The sequence below is a fragment of the Aptenodytes forsteri genome, unplaced genomic scaffold, assembly GCF_000699145.1.
Source record: "Aptenodytes forsteri isolate BGI_AS27 unplaced genomic scaffold, ASM69914v1 Scaffold151, whole genome shotgun sequence".
In the NCBI taxonomy this organism is placed as follows: Eukaryota; Metazoa; Chordata; class Aves; order Sphenisciformes; family Spheniscidae; genus Aptenodytes; species Aptenodytes forsteri.
In genome coordinates, this window is record NW_008795939.1 from 3631246 (window position 1) to 3658293 (window position 27048).

The 27048-nt window shown below is 40.2% G+C and overlaps 1 protein-coding gene across 1 annotated transcript in view; it reads right to left on the bottom strand.

Annotated features, from left to right (window-relative positions):
• Nucleotides 1–27048, bottom strand: part of TRPM3 (transient receptor potential cation channel subfamily M member 3) — a 282091-nt gene that overhangs the window by 41104 nt on the left and 213939 nt on the right. Inside the window, exons 9-18 of the mRNA XM_019473648.1 lie at nucleotides 26479–26549; nucleotides 18218–18320; nucleotides 16268–16402; nucleotides 13582–13632; nucleotides 7283–7318; nucleotides 6997–7137; nucleotides 5559–5588; nucleotides 4144–4433; nucleotides 3073–3301; nucleotides 299–466 (exon numbers count right to left, since the gene is read on the bottom strand). Of these exons, the coding sequence (XP_019329193.1) occupies nucleotides 299–466; nucleotides 3073–3301; nucleotides 4144–4433; nucleotides 5559–5588; nucleotides 6997–7137; nucleotides 7283–7318; nucleotides 13582–13632; nucleotides 16268–16402; nucleotides 18218–18320; nucleotides 26479–26549 (1254 nt within the window). The remainder of the gene's footprint in view (nucleotides 1–298; nucleotides 467–3072; nucleotides 3302–4143; nucleotides 4434–5558; nucleotides 5589–6996; nucleotides 7138–7282; nucleotides 7319–13581; nucleotides 13633–16267; nucleotides 16403–18217; nucleotides 18321–26478; nucleotides 26550–27048) is intronic.

Below are 27048 nucleotides of genomic sequence, written 5' to 3' on the forward strand. Positions count from 1 at the left end.
TGAGTGATTTCAATTCTGAAATCTCATGCATTTATTTCAGACAACATGGCATCAAACTGAATCAAAATATGAGGATATTATGTCACAGCATGATGCTTCAGCATCACCATGCACTGCTGCAACATTGAGACACAATGATGCCAAATTGTCTGGTTTGAGTCCCACCGAGGAGAGGGGAGTGTTAAGAGTGGTATCCTATCATCTGCTAAATTTAGCCATCAGGCAGCCTGCAACGCCCACAGGGGTGGGAATAACAAATTGACAGCACTGAGGCTGGTGATTTATTGTCGGCACTTACAGTGAGTTCCATGTCCTCCTCCTCTTTTTCTTTCACTGGCTTCTCTGGTTCCTCTGGCTCCTTCTCTTGAAGATGGATCTCACTGGCCTGGGACATGTAAGGCATATCATCTTTGTTCTTGAACTCCAAGCTGAGGATTGAAGGAGGAAGTAGAATTCCTAGAATTACCTAAAGCAATAATAATGATAACAATAATCATCACAGTAAACAGATTACAATCATGATGGTTACTTAGTATCATATGGAACAACTCCCTGAGGACATTTAGGAAAAGAAAGATAGGCGTGCATGTGAGTTTCTATGACAATAGAGTATTTGTCACTTGGGTTAATGTTTTCAGAGCTCCACAGTGGAACAGAGCACATAACTTTTATTAGTATTGCTGTGAGTGCTATGGCTAATTGCATCTCTTGAATATTTTATCTGCTTGCTCATCAGATGCATATTGTTACATACCAGAATATATTTACAAAATATTACATAAGGTCAACGGCAGGTGGGACCATAGGGGTGTTCAGACCTTGGACCTGCAAATTTCTGCATTTTACGTAAGAGACAATATCAGTGTAAATGACACACAAACAGTATTAATTCCTACAGAGAAGGTTAATAGGTCTCAAGCTCTCCATGTCCATACTTAATGCACACAGGTAGTCAAGGCATAAGTGTGTGTGGATCTGAGGAGATAAGGCAAAGCCAGCAATAGCAAATGCTGATGTGCTTAGCTATGTGGGCCCCTTAGGTTTTGCTTCAGTAACCTGGCAGCCATGTAATGCTCATGTTAATGCCAGCTCTTTCTTTTCTGCCTTCCCTCTCTTATGATGTGGGAGTGCAGAAACCATTAAAATTACCTTGTGTGGATATACGCAATGAACGATGCTTGGGGTTAAATCAGTAGTATAACTGAAGAGACATCATAATTATACTAGAAGAAGTGGCCTGTCTGTATTCACAAAAACAATAGCTTTTCCTGGTTTTGCTGTGATCTCATGGAAAATGATTTTGTTATAAATCTCTCCCTAAATAACTGTGAAACCAGATAGTTAGCTTGTTGGCAGGTCAGGGAAGGTGACTGCTTGTGCTCATCATCTCAACAGACAGCATGTGTGTTGCTGAAACCATCCAAAGTACCGCAATTAGGACCAGTTAGTGTATATGAACACTGTGCCCAGCCTCAGAAAAGCTGAGCACCAGGCTGCCTGCACTGCTCCTGCACTCGGCTTGTTGCAAAAGGATGTGTCCAGGGAGAGGGGGTGATGGGCAGACCTGGCTTCCCAGAGAACCTATTTTTAAGAACAGGCAGGATTAAAAATTGCCTCTCCCCCTCCCATTGGTGCTATACATCCCCGGCAAGACTCTAAAGAATTATATTCAGCCTTCTTGCCATTTGCCAGTTTCGATGGGAGAAAATTGTTCATTGGAAATAATCCATGACTCATACTTGCACATTTATTTATTTGCCATGCTGCCTCTTGCTCATGTAGCTTGTAGCCTGCTTTAGCTTTAAACAGGCCCTGCTAATGAGTGTCAGTGAAATAAAACACAGACTAGAAACTGAGTAAAGGATCCTTGTGAAGCCCTGATGTTACAAGAAGCTGAAAGGAAACAGAGTCTGTTACCTTCAGTTATTCATTGTGAAAGAAAGGTCTATTTTATGGCTTAAGAGATGCATGCTGCGAAGAAGAAAGCATGCAGTGGGAAATGAGTTCCTGCACTGATCCCCATCTACCCAGGTTGAATATCTGCAAAGCCAAGCAGTGAACAAGGCAGCAGTCCCTCTGAAGGACAATGGGCCTGTGAGTTGAGTCAGAAAATAGGTAGTAAAGATGACTCCAAATGTGAGAATGCTTTCTAACTGTAAGCAGAACAATATATACACACAGCTCCTGCAGGAGGATGGTGAGAATGCTATCAGCCACTTATCCTTATTCATCACTGTCAATGGATTGGAGCCAGTACGATGACGATGCACGTACTCATAAGCATTCTTGCCATTACCGAACATCTTTTCACATAGCAAAACAGCTGAGCAATTGCCACTTTTCACACACGTGATTAATGCAGGAGAGAGAACCCCTTCACTGAAAATATTTCTCAGTCATCTGGGAGGAAGAGGCAATTCCTGGTTATACACTGACTGATGAGTACTTCAGTGAAGGTGAAAGATGCCAGCCCATGGACACAAATTCAACTCCCAGAATTCACCTTGCTCTGTTAGCAGTTTCACTAACTGTGGAAGTAAAGCTTAAACAGCTTTGAAAATTGAATTATCCTCTAGATCCTCTAAGGTATTCCCCTTCAGGTCAGTCATCAGAAAGATTGGCAGGGGATTGCAAGAAAATTTGTAAAAATTTGTACTTCTTGCTTTGGCCTGTTCTGGGAAAGGTTGTTGGATCAGTACCTTTCACTAGTGGTTAATTCACTTACACATCCTTTTTCTTTATTTATCTTTAAAAACCTTGGCTAACTTACGTATCCCAGCAGGGTGACATACTAACCTCCTGGCTCAGTTCGTAGCCTGATAATTCTTATTGATGCTGGAGAGGATTTTGAGAAAGATGATGAAAAAACTAAGTAATGTGCTTGAACTTGGGCTTGTGATAAGCTCCCTGCTGAAAAAATGAACACAGGAAGAATATACCCTGCTTAATGTCACTTCAAAAAAGCAGCTGAAATATGGGTAATTGAGCCAGTTATTACTGATTTGTTGTGAGGCCCATCACCATCTATTAGAACTCCTCTGACTGTTAATTTTATTTTAAAACAGTGCTGACCTTTAGGCCAGAATTTTTGCGCATCCGGAGACGACCCATCCACATGTCTGTGAGCAGCATTTGGCTGCAAGTGTGAGCAATGAAGTCCCTGTGCTTGGCTGCCACTGCGAGCTGCAGGCATGTGGCATTGCTCCAGTTCTTCAGCTCGTAGGTCAGCAGTTTCATTGCCAGTTGCTCGTCCTGCTTGTATGACTGGTCCAACAACTCCACTGCCAACTGGCCGAAGTCCCTGCAACAGAGGGACATTCGTTCATTCCCATTAGCCCAAGCAGCCTGCTGCAGAAAAAACCCCTCTGCAACTGACAGCCTCTGCAAGGGGGGCATCACCTTCCATCTCGCAAATCATGATGCTGACTGTAGACATGGAAACTCACATTTTCAAATGTGAGTGGCTAATGGTAGGCATCTAAATAAGTGCCCTGACTTAGCAGTGATGAGCACCCACACCTACCAGCTGTCTGCTCCCACCTGCCTGCCCACCTCCCTGACATTTTCTAGCTGAAATCCTCTGGTTATCTGCAGCTTAGAGTGTTGCTTCTGTGCTGTTTCCCCATGGCTTCATGCTCAAGTCTCCTGGAAAAAGGAGTGTCCAATACCCTTTTTTAAATTCTGTGTCTCAGACTTTTAACATCAGGAAAGATTATTATGGAATCTAGTATCTTGGCTTGCTCACCTAAGCATGAGCTCTTGGTTAATTAACACTTCTGCCTGAATATTACATTCGTAAGGATTTCAACAATTGTTCTGCTTGGGATGAACAAGGTGTCTTGAAAAAGCACAGACAAAGGTTGCAGCCTGACTCTTGAGGCCTCAGGGAGAACAAGTAGATAATATAGATATTTGATTGCCTTCTTGACACCTTCTCATTTCAGAAGTTATACTGCTAGCAACTCGGCTTCTCTGGCAGACAGATTGTTTAAAAGCCATTTAGACTTTCTCTAAAGAGACTGCATTTTCCCTACAAGTTAGAAATGAAAGCAAGGTACAGATAAGCAAATTTCAGGCAGGTTCAGCAGCCTCTCTCCTTTTTTTTTTTTTAACCCAGGAAACTGTACATGAAAGAAAGTTCACCTGGAATTATGGTTCAGCTCTTGGGATATGTCATCCACCATGTCATTTTCTGATGCTTCGTGGGCCATGGCTTTGCAGAGTTTACAGGCCACCAGTGCTTTAGCCATAGCCTCTTCCCCATGCTGCCAAAAGAAGAGGGCCATCTTCTGACGCTTCATCAGCACAGCCCACACCATCAGCTCATGGAATGGGAAGGGGAAATGATTGATCTCAGGGTCATCCAAATCAATATCAACTTCTTCTTCTCTTTTTTTTGTTGTTTTCCTCCCTCGCCGCAAAGGGACATCATCCTGTGAGAATTGTAGAGAATTTTTTTTCACCAGTGAAGGAACTGAATCAATTCACACAATGCATTGGAGTCAGTACTTGAGATGTCAAACACATTCCCTGCAGGCCAGCCCCTTCAGCTTTTTTGGACAAAATATTTAACACAGGAAAATGACACAAAAAGTATTGATCCATGCACTGTAATTAAGAAGTCAGTAACCCCATACCTAAACACAGGGAAAAAGAGCTTTGGACTATCACTTTGAGCTGTTCTTTCTCCCTAAGAACACAGAGCACAATCACACAATATCCAGAACCATTTTGGAAAAGCCACCATTAAAATAAAGCTAAGAGTTCACTCCAAATATAACATCTGATGTAATGCATCCACCTCGTTCCACCTCCAGAAAGTACATATCCAGGGAATGTTCTGGTCTGCTGAAGACTCCCTCCCTGCTTATTCTTGTGTTTTCTCCCTTTATCTTCTCACAAGAGTAGGAATCTCCTTTCTTCACTCCCATTCTGCCTTTGTATCCCATGTTTATCCCTTCTTTCTCCAGCTTTTTGCTATTTCTTTCACCTTTAGTTTCTTTCCCATTTTAGCCTACCGCTTTTATCAGATGAGCTAACCTATTCTGTGCTGCATCTGTGGACAGCAAAATGACAGTTGTTGTATAAAATAAACAAGAAAACACTACTAGCTCCTTGAAGCATCGGGGTAGCCAAAAGTGTCAACAAAACTGATAGGAATTTGATCCATGTAAAGATTTCTGCATCATTCTCTGCAACTGCTTCATTTCTCTGAACACGTTTTAAAGTTATATAGTTATCTGACTGAAATTCTGCTTGGCCTGACAGTCTGAAACATTTTGTTTAATCTTCATGAAAAGAAAAATGATGCGTAGAGGGGACAGAGCCTTCTTTTCTCTTATCTATCTGCTGGAGTTTTATTAAGAAATGTTTCTTATTCTGGCCCTTGTGTAAACAAGTTACGTGGATGAAAAATACAATTTGTGTGGCACATTTCTCACACAAAACTTGAAAACCACTATTGGTACCTTCATTACAGTGAATTTAAACTTTATCTTGATACAGCACGTATTTGTCAAAGAAGGAAAAGACATTAAGATATATCACAGGTCGCCTACCTCCATTCCCAACAGTTTCAGGGCTTTTGGCTGTACAAAAAAGTTAGAAAAATGTTATTTCTCCCAGAAGGGTGATGAAAAATTACAACTATATATGTATACATACATACATACAGGCGAAGTCTGGAACGTGATGTACAACATATAATATAGAGTATATAATAGACAATATATAATATAGATAATATATATGTAAATTAATGTAATGTAATATAATATACATATATACATCAATCATATATTTACATATATATATGTAATTCAACCTTGAGTTTGACCCTATTTAATGAAAACACACAACAGAAGACATACATTTGGATTCAGGTACAAATTACAGCTGGTTTGGGGCTGTTCTAGAGGAAAAGAGATAGAATTACTGCTAAGGCATGAATGGATTTCTCTGGAGTACATCAGTATTTTGGCCATTCCCTTGGCACACTTTTATTGACTGCTGTGGAGCTGCTCTGCATATTGGTTCAGTATCTGTGAAATTGCTACTCAAATGCTTTTCTTGATGGAGTGACTAAGGGAAGGAAGTGTCTCCCAGCAGCTACAATTACTACCTTTCCTCTCAACAGTGAAGAATGAAAGTGTAAGGAAAGAAACAAACACATTTTCAGGTGTTTGGCTCTAACCGTTTCACAGAGCTGATGCTCTTTATAGCCACTTAGAACAGTATTCAATGGTGTGTATTGCTAAAATCTGAACTGAGACAGGAAATGAAAATGTGAGGTAAAAATAGGCAAAGAAAGAACTACAAATCTTACTGGGAGCAGCTGAGCAGATTTTTCTTCATGCTGGATTGGGTCGGTGACATTATGGGTGACAATAAATATCTTTTATGTTTTACAAAGATAGTAAACTTACTTTGGATTCACAGTATTGTAATCTATCAAACATGAAAACCACAAAAATACTGAATGATGCTTTTGCCATGAGCCCACTGACGCTGCTGGAGCCACAGCCAGCCAATAAAGCCAATTTTGAGTTACGGGCTTCTTTGCCCTGACACCTGCAAGCCACAGCCAAGAAGATAAGCCATGAGATAGGAAATGAGTCTATCAAAACACAAATTTTTTCAGGTCTAACTCAGGTGCCCCATGGTATTATTGGTACAGGTCAAAAGACTTGTCTTTTGAAAGCTGTGGATACTCATAATTACAGATTTTAGAGCCAGAGGAGACTGTTTCATGTCCTGGTCTCACCAGGGCAGCAGAACCCAATAATTTTTTCATTAAATTAATAAAAAATGTAGCTTGTATCAGTGGCTGGCTTGCGGTGCATTGTGGTGAAATAGCTGCTATGAACATAATGGAAATGAATCTGTAGACTGAATAGTGTGTGCATGTGGATCCCCCCAGCCTGGAACCATCTAAGAAGCTATGGTAATCCCTGCTAGTGGTGCAGTCATACAGATGGCAAATAACTTGCTCCTTACCCTCTTGGGCCCAAATAAATTGTGGTACAGTGTTCTGAACCGCTTTCGGGTGTAATTGCAGCGATATGCTCCTCCCATCAGGTACTCTATCACCAAACCAATATCAATCAGACTTATCCGATAATCAGGAGGTAAGTTTCCCTGCAATGAAAATAAGAAGGATGGTGGGGGAGGAAGAAATGCTTATTACTGGCGTTGTTAAATATACTTTATAATGATGTTAGAATAAAACAAATTAAATAGTTAAAAAACAGGAATGTATTATTATGCTGGTTAATTAATTCACCTTAAAATAGATCCAACCGAAACCTGGATATTCTCGCTTGGAAAGAAGACATAAGTTAAATAAGAAGGTGAAGGACTTGTTGGAAGTAACAGAAGATAACGTCAGTACACAGTACTCATATTCTTCAGCTGGGGAAACAAGGAACATGACTGCAGAACAAAAAGCACGAGGATCAGCACACTTGAAAGTTCAGGCACAGTTGCTGGACTCTAGTCCTGCAAGATAGCACCTTTTCTGCACCATCTATCCCCCACAACTCTTGTCCTGGCATCTCACGTCTCTGCTGGCATCCCTTTGGACTGCCTCATCTGCACTGCCAAGGCACGGTGAAGTGACATCACGCGATATCATTTGTTCACATGGAACCAGCTCCTGCATGTGATCTTCCCATTCTGCAGTGTTTCCTTCCCATGTTCCAGGAAAGGAAGTGCAGGGGAGCTATGTTATCTACTCTAGAGGACGTACACAGTGCATGAGTTATTGCTAGTTGCTAGAGGCAAGGAGAGTCTGTTAACATTTGTTCTTGGGGTTATGTACAAATAAACACATATCTTCTTTGCTTAAATTCCACACCTAGTATGAGGAAAGCATCTGTATTTATGAAAGTAAGTATGAAAGTTGTAATGAACAAAATATCTGTGGTTAATTCTTTGGGGTTTTGTTCAAGAAGAAAACTACAGGCCTAGCAATTTTCCTAGATGGTCCCTCCTTGAACTCCCAACATATTTTACTGAAAGCCTCTCTAAGCACAGTAATCTTGCTACCTAATTTCCAGCAGTGCCAGCGAGATTGTCTCCCAAGAGGTGAACTGTGCTTGTGGCAAGGGTCATTAGCAGAATCCTGGAAAAGGCGTCTACATGCTTGCTCTTCCACTTCTTTTCCTTTCTTATCCTCTGTTAAATATAACATATATATATACAATGTCTTCAGCATGCATCTTTTATTTTGAAGGGAAAAAGAATGATAAATATATCCACATCTTATTGCCCTCACTTTGTGAACTCCCTTGCACATATCTTCCTTCTCTTCACTGTCAAGACTGAAAATAGCAACACTAAGGTTATGAGTCCTCCAATGCTTATGGCTTGCAAAGCTATGAAGATCTCAGTAATAGATTGTCTCTTACTGCGTATAAATCTGAGTCTGTCTTTGAGTTAACTGGGCATTTCTGTTCTCCAGTAGCAGTAAGCCTAATGCGACACCTAGCAGGCCAGAACAATTTCGGAGTGGGTTGGTCTCACGGATGTGCCGGTGAAGGCCTCTTGGGGGTCTCTGGCAATGGAAGAACAAAACCCCAGCGTGGGCACATCTGCTCTTCTGTTCCCCCCCCTGGGAATTCCACAAGGAAGACTCTGATCCATTTACAGGAGGAAAGGGCTAATGGGAAGGGAATGCCCCCAAATGAAACTTTGCCTCCTTCTCTAAATCACTGCCCCCGAATTGTTCGGATGAGAGTTTATGGTTCAGCAAGCAGTTCCCTACCAGAAAAGAAGGCATGGTTCAGCAAACTGTGAATAGGTCATCCGGATCTAGAGATCTCATTAAGAATGCTGTAGATTTACAGAACCCTGTCTGTCCTGTATGTCATTGTGCAAGACGTGACTACAAATTAAAGGTGGAAAGAAAGGTAAATTATCCTTCTGTGAACTATGAGCAGTAGCCTTGGAAAAAGAGAAAATTACTCTAGTAAAAAATTAACTTGTATAATCAACATTGCAGAAATAACAGGAAACTGTAATTGCTAGCCTCAAACTTTTTCAGTGCACTGTAATAAAATAATCACATTTTCTATAATGATATACAGCACAGCTTACAGTTAGCCTGTAGCTCTTTTTATGTGGTCATCAAAAGAAGATTAGTAATTTGCACGGAGCAAATTTTATGACTGCCATGTCTTGCTGGAAATATCTGCATGTCTGCAGATATCTGCCTGGCTTTTCTGCAGATGTGCTTATTAGATTCAGAGCAGAGAAACACTAATTGAGAGCAGATGGCAACTGGTTCTGCAGAAGAGATGAAATGGATCCAAGATCCTCCTTTCTCTTTTACTTCAGCCAGGAAGAGCAACGCTTATTTCCCTCCCTGCTCACCACGGTACAAACAGCACACTGAAAGGTTGAGGAAGGAGAGAGGGAGGTAGTGCTGTGGTGTACCATGCTTAGCAATGGGCTGGGATTCAAAGGGACAGAAGATCAAACAAATTTAGTGGCAAAAGGTGAGCTGCCAACTATCTTTCAGTAATGTCCCTTAGCATATCCTTTTGCACTCTTCCTACTCTTGGCTAATCTGATGGGCAGGGGAATCACTATGGTTTGCAGGAATGCATATTAGCTTAGCTTATTTGAACGCAGTCATTTTTATTCTGAACTGTTTAAAGAAAAATAACGTAAGTCTAAAAATTAAATCCTGCTAGGATTTTTTTTTTGTTTTGTTTATTTGCTTGTTTTTTCCCCAAAATGTTCTTCTCTCTCCAGAATTCTTAAAGCAATGACAGTTTTACTAGAACAAGAATGAAGGCACTGGCAGAAGTGGGAGTTGTAGCTCCAAGACAGAGTTGTAGTTCTTCAACAGATTCCTGCTGTCTTAATGTAAGACACTAAAACTGAATGCTTTGATATTATTAAGTGGCAAAAATTATTTGAGCAATTAAGAAAGCACAACAGGCACCAGGGTGCTGCATGTGTTAGAAAGCATGAGTTTCTTGATACAGTTCTTCTGATTTCTAAAATTTCATAAAGGGATTTAGATAAAAATTTTCCAATAGAGTAACTTTAATAAGAGATGCATCTAAACCTCCCAGATAATATTGAAACACTTCACTAAAAAAACCTCACAAATTCACAGCAGAAATACACATTTTATAGATGTACACATATGTATGGCTCCATGCTATCACACAATTACTTTTCCAAAGTGAGCAGCCCTAGTAAAGCCAATTGGACCATCCTTCTGAGAGCAGTTATGCATGTGCCAAAGCATTTGCCGTATCAGCAGACACCTTGAACCACCCTGGCAGCGGTGATTCTGCTTGTCAGTGAAGCACAGTGGTGCAAGTGGGCCAGAACCCCTCCAAGAACAGCAAAAATTTGGGTAGGCTAATTCTAGTACAGCCAAGGTGTTCAGGACTGACAGAGGAGAAGGTTTGATTTTGGGGTATGATAGGTACCCCAGTTAATAATCAACTAGCCTTTCCATGTCGGGACAAACTCTTCAGTGCTAATGCATTATTCTTTTCCTGAAGAAACTTCAACTTTAAACTGTAACAAATCAATTATAGTATTTTTTCACTTTAAGTGAATTTTTATACTCAGCAGGTACCAAGCTTAAAATTACCAAGAAAAATTATTTCACCACAGAGTGGGATTAAGATGTATTGTTTATATAAAATTTTGGATTAAAGAAAAAATTAATCTGCTAATTTCTACTGATCTTCATTAGCTAGTTGAGCTAGGGAAGGATTTTTTAAAAACAGCCTGTAGAGGGCAACCCCCACTTACAGACAGGATGTCAAGCACGGCCACTCTTTCTTCCTGCTTAGTCTGTATGCATCGGTTTGTACGGTCTAGGGAAGGGAGTCAACCTGTTGTTAAATCCTGTACCCTTGACAGGAGATGTCAAAAAGGCCATGACGCAAACGATGCAGGCAGATTTGTCCCTGTATGTAGTTATGGAATTGAGAGGATCGAAAAGAGAGATGAACACAGTTGTCTCTAAAGCAGAGTCATTAGGAAGTACTTTGTCTTGTTAATATATGCAGAATTTAAGCGTGCTCTGATTATTGTAAATTCTTTAAGACTGTGTCTCCAGGCCTTTACAATATGCTGCCCAGGCTAACAGTCTTCACAGCGATATTTGGAAATCCAAAGAGAAAATACATTGTTGCCTTATATGTTTGTGCATGTGTGTGTGCACGCACACATGTGCATCTGTAAGCTGCCACAAACAGGATGTGGTAATGTGACTTCTGTTGTTTGAATTCTTTGCTGTATTAAGCAGGCAGGGTGGTCTTTCAAACAAAAACACCCCTCCTAGAGATTTATACAGCTGTGTAATTCAATAGTAGTAAATTAAATAATGCTTCTATGATTTGTAAGCATCCATTTTCTATTTGAGAATGCACAATGATGCAGATGTAAATAACTTTCTATAGCATACACCCTTTTAAATAGTGCAGGTTTTAAAATTGGGATGTATGCGTAAAAAGCACAGAGTATGCATATCCCTTAAGTGTTGTCTCAAGTGACATACTACATTTTTTGTACTTATATTTTGTGATACTGTAATTAAATCTGAGAGGTTAGGTATCTGGCATCAAAACATATATAAACTCAAAAAACTAACATCAGCAGCGTGGTCTGGTTTTCATGCACGGTGGGCCACTTAACTGTCAAATAGTGATGTCCGTTAAGAAGTTACTTCCAAGGAGGTGTTTTCATTTAAACTGTTGTCAGATCTGCTGACTGATTTACGGCTTGGTTGACCGGTAAGGGATCTGCTCAGATGGCAGGGCTATGGCAAGGTGTCACTTTTCTCTGAGTGAACCACAGTTGTTCCTCATCACTGACAAAATGAGAAATACACCCCCAGAGGTGCAGTTTTCTGATGAAGGTGCCAGAGGCCTTCATCAGGCTGTTTTTAAAGCCCTTAACTACTGGGCTTTAACTACACATTGACTTCATGTAGTGGGAATTACTGGAGACTTTAGATATGGATAGGGGAAAGAAAGATGAATTTATGGAAAAATGACCATCGCCTAAAATTTAGCAATCACCACGGAACAAATAATGTCATTAAATATGGTGTAAGTTTATTTAATGGCAATGTCTATCAATATATACTTATGAGTACTGATTGTCTTCGCCTATTTTGATGCCTTTTTTTCAAGAGCTCCTTTAAAAATACAACTTTTGTTAGGGACTCAGAAAAAGTTATTGATATTATTTAGTCACTCAACATACAAATTGCTATGCCTTTGAAGGAGGACTTGGAAAGGAGATGCTGGGGGAGAGAAGGAGTTTGGAAACGATTATATTTTATAGTAAGAAGACAGATTATGCTTGTTTCAAGCTCTTATAGGCACATAAATAACTGCATATTTAGTAAAAAAATATTCTAGTAACTTGGGCTTCAAGAGAAGTAGCCAGTCTAAATGTGTTCTAGCTTTAGTCTGCTCCATCCAAGGGGATTTGTGCATAAGAACAGTTTAGTTTCTTCTGTAGGCATTTCACACTTTCCAGTGGTCACTTAATATGCTATATATAATTGAACAATGAAGATGCCATGTAACACACTAACCAAAGAAAGCCACCAGAACTGCCCTAAACATAACTACTGATTATTCTGTAGCATTATTTAACAGAAAGACGATATATGAAGCATTGCCACTCCCCTCCCCTAGTTGTCTTTGGTTCTGCTTAGCTGTCAGTGACAGAAGAAACCACCAAAACCTGTGCTCTTACAAAAAAAATCTCCATTCCTTTTTCAATCTTTTATCTAGTCCCATGTACAGAAATCTCCTTTCTCAAGTATGCTACCCTTGAGGTCCGACTTACATAATGTACAAAGTTGTAATCTGCACATGCTTTGGGACAATATTCAAGTTGATGAGGTCGGTTGCAGACTCAATCTCCTTACTTGATCCATATATTTAGAGGATAAGGGATTTTCATTCATTGCTGCTGCTGTAACACTTTTAATCCTGAACACATTGCTGAAGGTGTTTGGTATCTCCTTCCTGTCACTATACTTTTCTGTGTTTCTGTCCTGCCCTCCTAATGGCTCTTTGTAATTCAAGATGCTTGAAATTAACTTGATAAGGGGTCAGGGGAAAGTTGCACTACTTCTTTTTGTATATTTCTGCTGAGGAAGATGGCTACAATATACCACACAACACAGAACGAGGAACTGTTTCTAACAAACTACGATCCAGCACAAGGATAAGGGCTATTTTACAGGCTCGGAAGTAAACTAACAACATGGAAATTAGCTTTGACAATAGTTGCAGGTATGGAAAAATACAGATAACAGCATAAACCCACATGGTATGTAAGAGCCTACAATTATGCTAGCAGAAGCACTATTACCCAAGCATTTAAAACCACAGAGAAAGCAAGCCAAATAACTTGCTAATTGTCCTTTGTATGCAAAAAGTTCATATTCGGTACATACAAACAGGACATTCTGTAATGGCAGGGGAAGGAGAAGGCTCTGACTGAAAGCTCATGCAAAACAGAGATTGTGTCTAGCTACAAAAAGCAATCACAGCATTATCTCCAACCTACCGTCTATTTGACTCTTACCTTTTTGACGTCCCTGACTAGATGGTACAGAGTGTTGGATGGTCCATGTCTCTGCAAAGGACAAATAAAGAAGAATAAAATAGTTTTGCATTGTCCAAAGACCTGCAAGGTGTAAATGCTGAAATGGCTTTCTCGCCTTAGTAGTTTAAAAATCAGGCAGCTGAGAGCACTTCAAGTGTACAGTGTTGTCAATTAAAAAAAATAAAATCAATTACAAGAGCATTATTTCACCTGAATTCTCTTTTGTGCAAAACCCTTCAGTAAGAAAACCACAAGAACTGCCATACTGGATGAAAATGAAAGTCCTATATATCAGATTAGGCTCCTGGCTTAGGGAAAGCAGGAGCCCAGCACAACGTGCACAGCCTCTGGGAGAGAGTGGAAGGAAAAACAGCTGCTTAAGTGTCAGCCTTCCTGCACTCAGGATCTCCACTTCGACCGCTGGTGGCTCAGAGAGCCCCTGAGCCTGACATTGCATCTAGGCTGTCTTGACTGAAAGCCACACAGTCTGTGAATTTGTCCAATCTTCTTTTGACTCCACCTGACATGCAAAACATTCTGCAGCAGAATCCCACAATTTCAATTATATGTTATGTGGAGAAGTACTTTCTTTGCTGTTGTGTTTTTGACTGTTGCTGATATTTAAGAGACTTTTATGGAAGGTCTCCCTGGCTGTAACTGCTGATAGATGAGACCACTGCATGTGTGCAGAGTGAGTGTTTCCATATATACATTGCTCTGCACTTGCAAACACTTAATTTTATGTGACCCCATCACTAAGCATGATGAGACTTTCCTGTGATTCTTCATATGCTGCTTCAGATTTGCCTACCCTGAGTGATGCTAAATCACCTGCAAGCACTGTCCCTTCAGTAGTTACTATTTTTCAGATCACCTCTAAACAGGCTGAACAGCAGTGGTCCCAGGACAGGGTCTTGGATGACCCTGGTCATAGTGTCCTTTTGTGGTGAGAACAGACCATGTATTCCTACTTTCTGTTTTCTATCCTTCAAGTAGTTTTTAAACCACAAGTGCCCCTTGTCTTCTATGCCATGACAGCTAAATTTCTTTAATAACCTTTGAGGTTTTCAAATATTGTCAAACAGGTTTTGCAAAAACAGGTGGACCAAGTGCAATGTCCTTATTCTTCTGCATGTTGACTTCAGAAATGGTAAGGCTTAACATTTTTCTACAGAAGCTGGGTAAACTCTTTCTTGACATAAAATTGATCCACTTGTCTATTAATTCTATTCTTTAATGTATTTTTACAAATTTGCCATGGCAGAAGTCAGATTCACTCGTTTGTAGCTTCCCAGGTCACTCTCAGGGCTCATGTTGAAATTTGGTATTTTTTTGACTGGCCTTGTAATTTTTTGGGCGCTAAGGCTATTATGGATGCATTAGGTCATATAACATAATTGGTAGTTTAGGCATTTCACAGCCTGGGTCTTTTGGAACTCTTGCATGAATAATTTATGGTGATTTCTATAGCTCACAATAAATTTGTTCCAAAAGACCTTGTTTTAGCTGTAGAACTGAATACTTTCCTCAAACTTTCTCCCTGTAAAAACTGGCTTTGGTACAAGAACTATAACGCTTATCTCTGTAGCAAGAAATCTCATAGGCTTTCTGTTCTTAATACATAGACGCTAGTGGATAGGCAAAGTTTAAGCTGATCAAAGGTCAGATGCGAAACTGTCTCAAGGGTGGCACAGATACCTGTTCCTCTATATTTTGTACAAATTTAATGAATTATTTTCATATTTGATATTTTTGAAAGACTGACTTCTGGTCACCATCAGTGTGAAAAACCTCTGGATAACAGCCCAGTGTGGCAGCTTATGATGGCAGAGCTTTGAAAAGTATTGGGAGAAAAAAACTTTTTGAAAAGGGCTATGCACTATACCATGACCTCTCTCCAACAGACAGAACTAGCAATCCTAAGAACTAGACAATGCTTTAAGATTTTTTCCATACCAGTTAAGCACTTTGAACTTATTGGTTTCTCTCGGTAGGCAATAATGATGTGAATGCTGGAATGTGTTTTGCAGTTAAGAACTCAGAAGCAATATGAACCTGTGCAGTTTTATGTTCATTTTAAGGGCAAAGATATAAAACTTGCAAACAGGCTTTTAAAAGTCAAAACTATCATTTTTGGAACATTTGGTGAGGATGTGGGGAAGTCCTTCACTGTAATAGACCTCCTGAAATCATCAGATTTCACCTTTAAATTCAGAAAATTATCCCAAGAAGTTTGCTTCTATTTGTGTTCTAGTGGCTGAGTTTGATTAACAGTTGCAAGATTTTTCTGAAACTGTAAGAGCTTATACTGTCAGGAGTCATGTATCACCATCCTACAGGTCCTAACTTTCCAGTTACTGTCTTCCAGTCAGTGCCATCAGCCTAAATCTCAGGTCTATCATATTGGAATTACAATGACCAGAAGTCAGCTGGTACTGTGGGAGTCTTAATCCATGTCTTACAAAATCTGTACAGCAGATTAGGTGGGCAAGACACAGTGTGTTCCATTATATGAGGCAAAGCTAAAGAGACAATGTGGACTTCTAACATGGAAAATTTCCGCAGCAGGTGTTGGCTGCCTTGGGCACCATCATGTCGTTGCAATAAGAGTGGAAGCTAGAACAATGAATATAGAGATAGAAAATTTGCCTTAGGTTGGCCCTACCGTGTTGTACAATTCCTCTAGCCGGGAGATGGTGAGAAAACGATGCATGCTTACTCCATTTTCTATGAGTAATTTCACAAAATCCACTCTGTCCAACACCAGTGCATCCAGCATTGCTTGCTCAAGGGAGCCCACCTGCAAAGCAAGCGATTAATTCAGGCCATTCCTGGGTATCACAGGCTGTATCCGGGTGGTCCGGTCACCCTGGCACAAGCAGGGAGTCCTGACAAAATTCTGAGGGTTGCTCTGCTAAACTTAAAATGGGATAATCACAGTTTTAGTCTATATTGGTTTCTCTGACTCAGGGCAGCATTTCAAAAATGAATGTCAGAGTGTTAAGATTAACATACTCTAGGAAATCCAGATTAGGACCAAGGAACTGGAACCCAGGAAACTGGTGACCACACTTCCACACTATTCACCATCTCATTATTAACTTTATTCCTCACTTTCCTGACAAACATTTTATTTATATTGGGTATATTTGTCATGTGCACACACACTCACTTTAATTCTGTCTTTACTAGCTTTTTCCTCTGCTCGTGGTGTGGAAACTCAGGGAAACTTGGACACCCAGGAAGCAGAAATAACTTCACAGTTAGCATTTCTTTGAAGTGTCAAATGCAAGAGGTCTTCTTACGAAAACCTCTCCTTTTCTATCTCTGCAGGTTGGGGGGAGTTAGAAGGATGAGAAATTATCTCATACTTCCAGCTTTTATTTACCTTGCAAAATGATTGCAGCTTGCAGCATTTATGCAAATTTTTGCTATGATGTGGTGATGGAGCGATAACAATAAGGACAGTTTAATACCATTAAAATCCCTCCTATGTTTTGATGCGTACTTATGGCCAATATTGAAGACAAGATAAATAGTCCTGTTCACTCCATAACTGAACAGGCAAGGATTTTTGAAACTAGCTTTAAGGGGCAGCAAGCTCCAGAAACTACATTTAAAAAGGATATTTAAACAGAAGCTTTTCCTCTTGTTATAATTTTTCCATGGGGAGTTGTAAATGCCCATGTAATGATAGCATATGAAATTTTCATGACAGTGACAAAACAAGTGTCACAGTAATGAATATTGTGATCCAATTAAACCTTCTGAATGAAGATATGGTGGGCTTTAAGGAGTTACAGGTAGAGACAGAGTCCTGTTTTTTTTTCTGGGTGACCTCTACCACTGTAAAAACTGCAGCACAAGTTGGGAGTTGACTGCTCCTCCTTTGCCCCACAGAGTGTTCAATAACCACTCTGTTTACAGCCCTCCCACTCCTGCAGAGAAGCTCTGCCCATGGTGTCCCCCAGGGGAACAGTGTTAGCCAGGGAGCCTGTCCCCACAGCTGGCAGATGGAGCATATAAGATGGGGCAGATGTGAAGCAGGCAGATTGATGCAGAGCAGCACTGGGCACGAAATTAACACCAGCTCAGGTTTGGAGCCACAGCACTTCTGTGGTAACATTACTGATCAGCTCTCGTGGTCCACTTCATGACCTCCAACATTTGTGCAGCCTATTTTTGATGTCCGACCATCATCAAATTCAGTGTTTGTATATAAAAGCATATTGCTTGAAAAGCAAAAAGAAGTTTTGCCTTTCCTTTAATTTATACCCTAACAATGTAACATGGCTGTAAACAGATACTTGTTTTTCTCACGTGGCAGAATCATTGCTTGATAGTATAAATGTGTTGCTTCCCGTTTCTTTAAAGGTGTGGTCTCTCAGTGTCAAGGCATCACTAGATGTCACCATTTCCTTGAACAAGGGGACATATTAACATCTTTGTAACCGTGCCTGCCTTCAGTAGCTGTGAATGGGAACTTTGTGTTTGGCTGGGAGCATGACTCAGTATATTTTAAACTGTGCTAAAACCACCCCTGCCAACAGTATGGATTTAATGTTGTGTAGGGTTTAAAGTGTTTTCAGTAGAAGATGCAGCATATATACTGTACCGGCCACTGTTGCCCGTAAATAAAGATTTGACTGCGGGCGATGTCTACTCTGTTCCAGGCTAATGCTAGGCTCAGCTGGTCGGGAGCAGATGCGTTAGCTCCTGTGTATACAGACAGGGGTGCAGGGAGGAGAGGAGGAGAAAGAAGAAACAAGACATACTTTAGACTCAGTCGACAGACCACCATGGTAATTTCTCTTTGTCAAAAGTCTCACAGATGTCCATGTCATTTCTGCAACGGATCTCATATTAAAACAAAACCAAACCTTCCATTGTTCCTGTAATAAAATACTGGTTCTCAAATCTGAATCTATGGTTCTCAGATTGTCTCATAAGCATTAAGCATTTCCTCACACCCTCCTTGAAAAATACAGTAGGTACATGCAATATCGGCAGATGCAACTTGTGGTGGAGTGAACTGGTTTCCTTCCTCTCGGACAGGAAGCAAGAGCAGAAGCCAGGAGGGATACTGATCCTGCTGCAGGAATACGCACACACACACACGTATGCACACAAGCGCGCACATATACGCACACATACATCTAGCAATTACAAACAGGTTCAACTCAGACAGACCACACCAATCTCAATAGTCGTGCATTTTATGCACATCTTTTATGCATTCCCACCTGATAAGGTGGGGATCCTGTACAAGCACAGGAATTTCTCCTCTATCTATTTGTACTGAGGGGCCTTGGTGGGACAAATTTCCCTTCACACATGCAATATTTGTGTAAGAAAGCATGCTATAAAGCTGGTGTCAAGGTATAATATATCTGAATTAAACAAGAAACTATGCAGATGATAAGATGGGATTGGAGCTGTTTGTTTTTTGGAAGGGAGGGTGTGTTTTTCCCTGTAGTTTTAATGAACGCTGTGGGACATTCCTGCCCTGCTGTGCTTTTTTAATACTTCACTAAGGATTTCATGGTTATTAGCTGATTTGTAATAATAAAACAGTATTTGTGCTTCAGTGTCACAGGGAGAACTGGCCTGAATGAACTGATCAACCAAATAAATAAAAGGCCCTTCAACTTTTAACTACATAGCTGCTTGCAATGATTAGGTGATTGTATAAAGGATCATTTTTTAAAGGCCTCATACCTCCACTGTTTTCTTGTCGTTATTAATTCTTATACTGATATCATGCAGTGAGGACAAACAAGAGTTTTTCATTACTTCAAAGCATTTCTGTCCCCATTTCAGTACTATTCATAATCATGCACTGTTCCAGCTGAAAGTGGACTCTGAAATTGAAGGCACGGAAAACATAAAGCGTAACATGCTGGCCGCTGAAATTCTCTGTAAAATATCAGTTCAGCAGACCTTTGGGAAGCTTAGCCTACAGTTTAATTTCATAACTCTCAACTTTGCAGTTAGTTCACTGCCATGAAACTTTGCCAAATACTTGGCAATATATACAGCAATTATTTGGGAGGTGGTGGACTGTAGATCATCCAGATCACTTTCATTTTATTACAGAAATGAGGTCTGATAGAAAGGTAGGTGATGCAGGAGCAGAACACTAAAAAGAAATGAAGAAAAGAAGAAGAAACAGTGAAAACAGTAAAAGACCTTTCTGTGACTAAGAAGTAACAGGAACCCCTTTGCATAAGACACAGCTTCTCATCGCTGTATACTGCAACACAGACAAAAGCTCTCACAAGAGACGTCATGGGGGATGCCAACGACATCTGAACCTTTCTGAGCTTCTTACACAAGCAACATGCAACATTCAAGAGCAGAAGACATTTACCTTCATCAAGGGCAAAAATGTCTCTACAGTTTTACTTTTAAAACCAGGAAAAAACTACCCGCAGTGGGAATGATAGTGTAAATTAAGTACAGAGAGCAAATAATGTTCTCCCCCTTTCTGAAGCAAACAACAGATCCTCTCAAAATGTCATTAGATCTCCTCCTTCCCATCCGTGTGCCCGCAGGAGAAGCGGGAGCTTCAGCAGGTGCTCAGGCAAGCTGTCTGGTGAGCAGTAGAGGAGGCACAAGGGTGAACTCCAAAACCCAGGGGCAGTGATGGCGATCCCACAGCCTGGCACCATCTTGCACATGTGATGGGGGAGCTCCACCTCCTGATTTTCCTAAACTGACTGCAGCCTACAGTCTGGGTAGCCGGAGGTGCAGCCTGCTTAGAAACCATTTTGGATCAAGAGTGGATCAGATGGTCTTGGGGAAGTGGGCTACTTATGCTGCCCCCACTTCAGCCAAAACTCAAGCCAAATCATAGAGGCTCCAGGTGAACACCTTCTGACCCCTAGCAGGGAGCTAGGGGTTTCCCAGTTTGTGTTGAGTGACCTAGCATTCCTGGGCCTTTTCATGCTTTAGGAAGAACCTGGCTGCTGGATGAACACAGGGCCTTCTGGTACATCTGATCACATGAAAAAGCAACTGCATGGGGTGATGGCTGCATCTCCAGAAAGGCCCCCAAGCCCAACAGTTCATCAGAATTGTTTTCTTTGAGCATGCTTATTTCTCTAAAGACTGAGCAGAGGGGAAAGCAAGCCATACTCCAGCCTCTGTCTTTCCCACCTCCCTCCATGGTGTTTAAGGCTTCTAGCAGTGGACAAGTTTTCCTGTTGGTGCATGTGCAGTCCCAGAGATGATGCTCTTCTCAGTGCTTGTTACCATAAAGGTTCATTTCATTGTCTTGCAGAGTGCTGCAGACATTTGGCAGTTGAAGGAAATGTATGGTTTCTCAAGGGGTTTTTCTACTTCAGGTCCAAACCAGTCCATCAGCTAGGGTGTAGACTGGGCAGTACAGGTCTGCATGCTGGGGCTCTGACACACCTGGTGGGGTGGCTGCTCCCAGAGTGAGGTTTGTTGCTGGAAAGCCCGTGCACCCTTCTCCTCTTTCCTGTCTTCCCTATGTGGTTTTCAGGTGAATGTGGATTACACTGGTCTTACATAAGAGAAGGAAAATAAAAACTATAAAAATTTGTACAGGGCAGCATATGGGCTGCAGACGCTGTTTAATTGATTTTATTCCAGGATGGACTGATGACTTTTGACTCAAATGAAAAAGAAAGTATTCAGGCTATTTCAGGTGGAAATCTATCCAGTATTAAGAAGTAAATATAATTCTACTAATATAAGAAAAACTCCCTAGAACAGATGTGAGTTGAGCTTTCTTAAGACACTGTCTCCTTTCAATCATTTCCTTGATTGCATTTGGTGCCACAAAACATGGATTTGAGTCAGTAAGAAGAATCCAAAAAGTGACTTGTCTGAGGACTCATCTTGCTCATGAGCATCACTGCAATGTACTCAAATCAAAGCTGAAGGATATTTGGGAAATCAAAAAACAAGGTAGAGTTAATAACCTACTGCTCTCATCAACTCAATACAGGGATCACACTGGAACTACTTCTTAGGCCCTTAACACTGTCAGTGGTGAGAAATTAGCATTTCCTCTCCCTACATTTCTGTTTCATGCTGTCTCATGGAAAGATTATCTGCTTAGTTGTGTAGTATTATTTTAATTACTGTAGTATACTTACTGCTTTAAATAGTGTTTTAGGTGATATGACTAATGTCTATGTAAAATTTACTCAGTATCCTGGTGTCTGACTGAGTATAAGATATGTTCCTCAAAAGAACGTTTTAAGACAATATGACTAATGTCTGCAGTGGGACTCTTCCCTTCATCTGCTCCTAGAAGAAAAGTTGCATTTGGGATGCAATGCATTGATTTGGCAGTATTTTATTTCAGTATAGATATTGCTGGATATAGATAGACAATGCAAGGATAGTGCGAAGTTGAATGAACAACAAGGAGATCTGGGACAGCTGTTAGTTCCTGCAGGTGTTAACTTTATGCTCTTAGGTGGCCATCCGGGAGTGCTTGGATATCTTGCATAGATTCTTCTGGTAAAAGGTAGATGGTCTATCCAATATCTTGGACCAAAAATGCAATACTCCTTGATGATAAAGCCTGGGACCATAAACTTGACTCTGTATCCTAGGTGAGCCAGCGTACATGTCAGACAATGAGTGTTGTGCCCTTGCAGGATCCCAGATTACTGAAGAGATAGACTACAGGTTTTTATATACTAGCTAAAGTTTACTGTGACCAATGTAAACCTCTAAAGGATTCTCCTGGGATAGTCTATGATACTTAGTGCTCAGGAATCTGGAAAGCTGAAATGACACAAAACTGATCTATCTAGACAGAAATGGTTGTTGGAGACTCATTTCCACAGTGCTTCTAAGCATGTCAGTGTCCTCTTTGAATCATCATTTAAAGAAAAGAATTACATTAGGGAAAATAGCAATCCAAATTAACTTTCTGCTCTGCATCTCAGCAGGTCTTATGTTGTCTTCTGTTTCAGCAGCTCTTTGATGAAAAGGCTGTGTTTCCACTGCATTTGCTACAAGCATTTTCCTGGCATTTAGCAAATCAATTGACAATAACAAAGCTGATAGCATCAACAACTATAAGGGCAGTAATCAGATATCTGGCCTAAGTCTGAAATCCTTCTGTGTCAGTGATTTCATGGTTGGCAGACCATCACACTGTCTTCCAGGCCCATCTGATACTACATGATGGCTGTTCAGTGAGCATGAATCATGACTTATTCACAGGCTGGAAAGTATGCAGAGACATCAGATCTGCATTAGCCTAACATGGCTTATCTCAGAGGGTTACATGGCAGTAATATTACGATATGTATATACCACACAGCACCTCTTTCCCAGTGCTAACAATTGCACTGGGAAGGCTTCTGGAGCACCAGCTGAAATATGGCTGGTGCTGCTAGTATGCTCCAGACATTGCAACAGCTTCGTGAACTAGGATCTTCGATGCCACTTCAAAACAATTATATTTTAGATCATCTCCATATGCTGTCTCTAACTTCCCTGTCATATGCCTTCTGCTCAATTAGCAGCTGCAAAAGGACAAAATCCGTTACTGTTTGAGTTCCAACTGTTCGAGTTAAGAGAGCACAAACAGTTAAACTGTATCAATAAATTCACTTGCTACAAATTCATGCAATTGGAAACTTACTTCCTACATTTGCATGTCTCTTGAAATTAAAAAAAAAAGGAATTCACAAGCCATATGCTGTTGTGACATCCATGCAATGTAAATTGATAACCAGTTTGGATGCCATTCCCTAGTTTATTGGAGATCACTTCCAAGAAAGATAGATCTGCTGACAAGATTAAACAAGTGACTCATGAAAACAAACAAGGAAATAATCTCTCGTGTTCAGTGCAGGGTTTGGGGCTTGTGGAATATCCCGTCCAGGAGAGTTCCTGCATTGGCAGCGTGCCTGATGCGGGTTTAAAAGGAGACGAGCTCATCGCAAGTTTTGCACAGCGAGCAGAAAAGGATACTTTGTATCATACGCGGTATGTGTCTTGAGTACCGGCTAGCAAGAACTGCAAAATCCCCATCGGTGAGACCGAGCAAAAGTAACCAGTAATTACTCACCAGTTTCATGCTTGTCTCTGCCGCCTTTTCACACAGCGCTGAAGAGAGGCAAGAGATTAATTCCTGAACCTAAACTCACGAATTTCAAGATAATTCAGACCCAGTCTTCAAATCTGCTTACTAGTAAATCAATAGACAAGTGGTTCAGCACCGCTACCTTAGATTTCTCTGTTCGATGAAAAACCCAAATATCCGTCAGCCTGATGGGGTATATTTACAGAAAGGCAGCATTTCTTTCAGGGTGGGCCAGAACCTTTGCACAAAGACATGGTATGAATAAGGACAACTGACTTGCCTGAGACAAGAGATCTCATCTTTGCACACATTGATTAAAAAGTTATATGGACTTTCATTCCTTGTGATCAGAAAGCTCAGATTAAGAAGCATCATCTAATAAATCTAATCTTCATTGGGGACCTTCATAATCAGAAAGCGCTGAGAAGCGGGGAAGATGAGGTGTAAGTTTTAGTTCCTCTGGCTCTTGAGGAAGACACAAGTGCTGCTGCCATCAGCAGATTACCAAATCAAGATTGTCAGGCAAGCATGAAAGGAGATGTCAAAATTACTTACACAGATCCAGGCACCTTCTGAGCTAACGGAAGTTCACTGCGATGTCTTGCACTACTATTATGAAGAGGGAAGGTAATTTTATTTTACTAAGGAGATGACAGGACCAAATAGGCACTTGCAAAATGGATATTCCAGATCAGAGAGGACTACTCGTATACCCAGAGTGCAACCATAGTACAGTTGCTCATGTAAATACTGCAGAATAACTTTTCAAATGGAAAACAATCCCTCCCAGGCCTGTGATTTATTTTCCTCAGCTTCCAAGAGGCAGATTTCAAGGTGATAAAAGACTCCAGGGATCTATGTTGGGATTTAGACCTTGAAAATATACCTAGAAAAAGTGGAATCGCAACTTTAAGACAATCTGTATCTTACTAATAGAAACCAAGAACAATAGTTTCAGTGATTGTCTTAAGAACAAATGTGAAGAGAATACACTTTACACTGAGGATAATGAAGGATCCAGTCATATTTAAGGTAAAAATGAAATCTGCAATTAAAATATTTCCTAAGGATAGAAAAGAGGAATTTGGTGGTGGATGCAATTCTTCTTCCTTGCTTTGAATTAATTCCTTTTTCCTTTCTTCACCTTGATTTATATTGTTTCTGTGTGAAGATGGCCAAAATGCCTTGAGATTTAATCATGCAGATGGCTAAAACTTGTTACCTCAGGGTAGCAGCAAAATAGTCATGTTACCTGCAGGACAAACAACTGGTATCTTGATTGAAATGAGCAAAAGAAGTGGAGAAAGCAATACTACAGAAGCCTAAAGAAACAAAAGCTACTGGAGCAAAATAATTCCAGCTCATTTCCTTGGCTGGTAGCTATCGGCTTGCAATCATACTTTTGAAGTGGCCAGTGCTTGTTTACTCCTCCTGTTCAGACTTTTGTTTTAAATGTTTGAAGTAACATTTTTGAAATGGGATTAATAATTGCGTAAAAGGTAAAATACTATTTTGCTTGGTCAGGTGAAGGTTACCCAGGCCTTCTCCCTTTTCTCTTCATACAGCTTTTGTGAGCCTGCACAGGAAGAAACTGAGATGAAAACTGATCCCTGGAACAAGCAAGAGTGATTCCCATTACCTTTTGAATACCCAGTAAATCTATTAAATTTTTTGTTATGATTCAAATTCAGGTCTGCCACATGACAGTGTGTACACTTTTATTCAGTTATGTGTGTGTGTGTGTGTGGCAATAGCATGATGACAACTGCTAAAGAGCCTCATGAAGCATAACTTTTCCCAGTCAGCTTTGGAAGTCCATACTCTAATGTTTCTCAGATTGCTCTTTAAAATTGTTTGGTATGTCTTATTATCTGTTTTTAAAATCAGTATGACCTGTACTACATAACACAAAACAGTCCAGACAGCAACAAGGTGACCGTGGTGATTGATACATGCAATTTGTGAAAAACCCATTTGGGGAAATAGCATATAAATGGAGGACTAAAACCTCCCAACCCTTGGGTGAGTAATCCTTCATCAGGTAAGTACATGTGCTTCAGAGCCTTTACAATCTCACCTGTTTCTGTATTTGCAAGCAGATATTAAATTACCTGATAATATCATATTTTGAAGGGAGATAAGCTAAATGGTGTGTCTGCAAGACCAGGGTTTATAATGAACTGTAGCAACAGCAGATTTACTGTAAGACAATCTTTTAAGAGCATAAGTGTAACATGCAATGGCTTAGAAAGATTTATCGACCTGTGAAGTTTAAGATTAAAACCCCTACCACCCCAATAGTTGAGTTCTTAGCTCTACCAGTGGAGGCTGGAAGGAATCCCACACAGTTCCCAGGCTTTCCTAGGATGACTACAGATAACATTTTACTTTCACAGTAGTGCCAGTTTTATCTAAAGGGAGATAACCTCCTTCTGGATGTTCTACTAGCCACCAAGGCGATCTAAGTCTGAGAAGTTCTTTGGCTGTCTTCTTGTGAGTATTAATCTTCTCAAGTAACCGGTGGGCGGTCACCATTGATGTTTCTTGTGATGCATTAGTGATTGTGGGTGGAGAATAAAAATTCAGAAAGGAAAAACAGTAGCTATTTAAGCATTAAAGAAAGATCTGTATTTGTATAAAGCAGTTAGAGCAAAAAGCATACTTCAATTTCAAGGTATAAATTTACCATCTCAATACCATATATATTGTCAATAAATGCAGTTTTCAACACAGTGGAGACCCAGAGTTAATCCATTTGTACTGATACAGACTCACTGTGGAGTGAAACTCTATTAGCTTTTAGTAATGCTGTCAGGATAGCTAAATCAATATCCTGGTGTCCTTCTGATCCCATGCGAAATACTGTGATCTGAAATGTTAAAAGACAACACCATTATTGAAACCTGGGTAATTTTTTAAAAATGAAATTAAATCAGGGCAGCATCATTTGGATCTAAAAATGTCCTGATGGCTACAAGATGATCTTACTTTATATATTTTATGAGAAGCTTATTAAATAGGATTAACACACAGTATTTTTTGTGAGATAAATTTTGCTAAAGATAGAAATTGTATTAATGAACATATGGAAGAAAAGTCTTCAGTGATACAGGGTGAAATTAGAGATGAAGGAATGTTCTTGTATTAGAGTAACATTAGATTTAGTGTTCCCAACACATTACTAGGAGGAATTAGGTGTATTATAGGTTGTGGACCTAATTTATGGCATAAGGCATTGAAAAAATATTTTTGAGTGAAATTAGCAACCTATTCAACCTCATGATTTTATATAGCAGAAAGTTAGAGAAATAATCTGAGAATTAGACTTCTAACAGAAACATTTCTTGGCATGTGTGGTCAGTGATGTA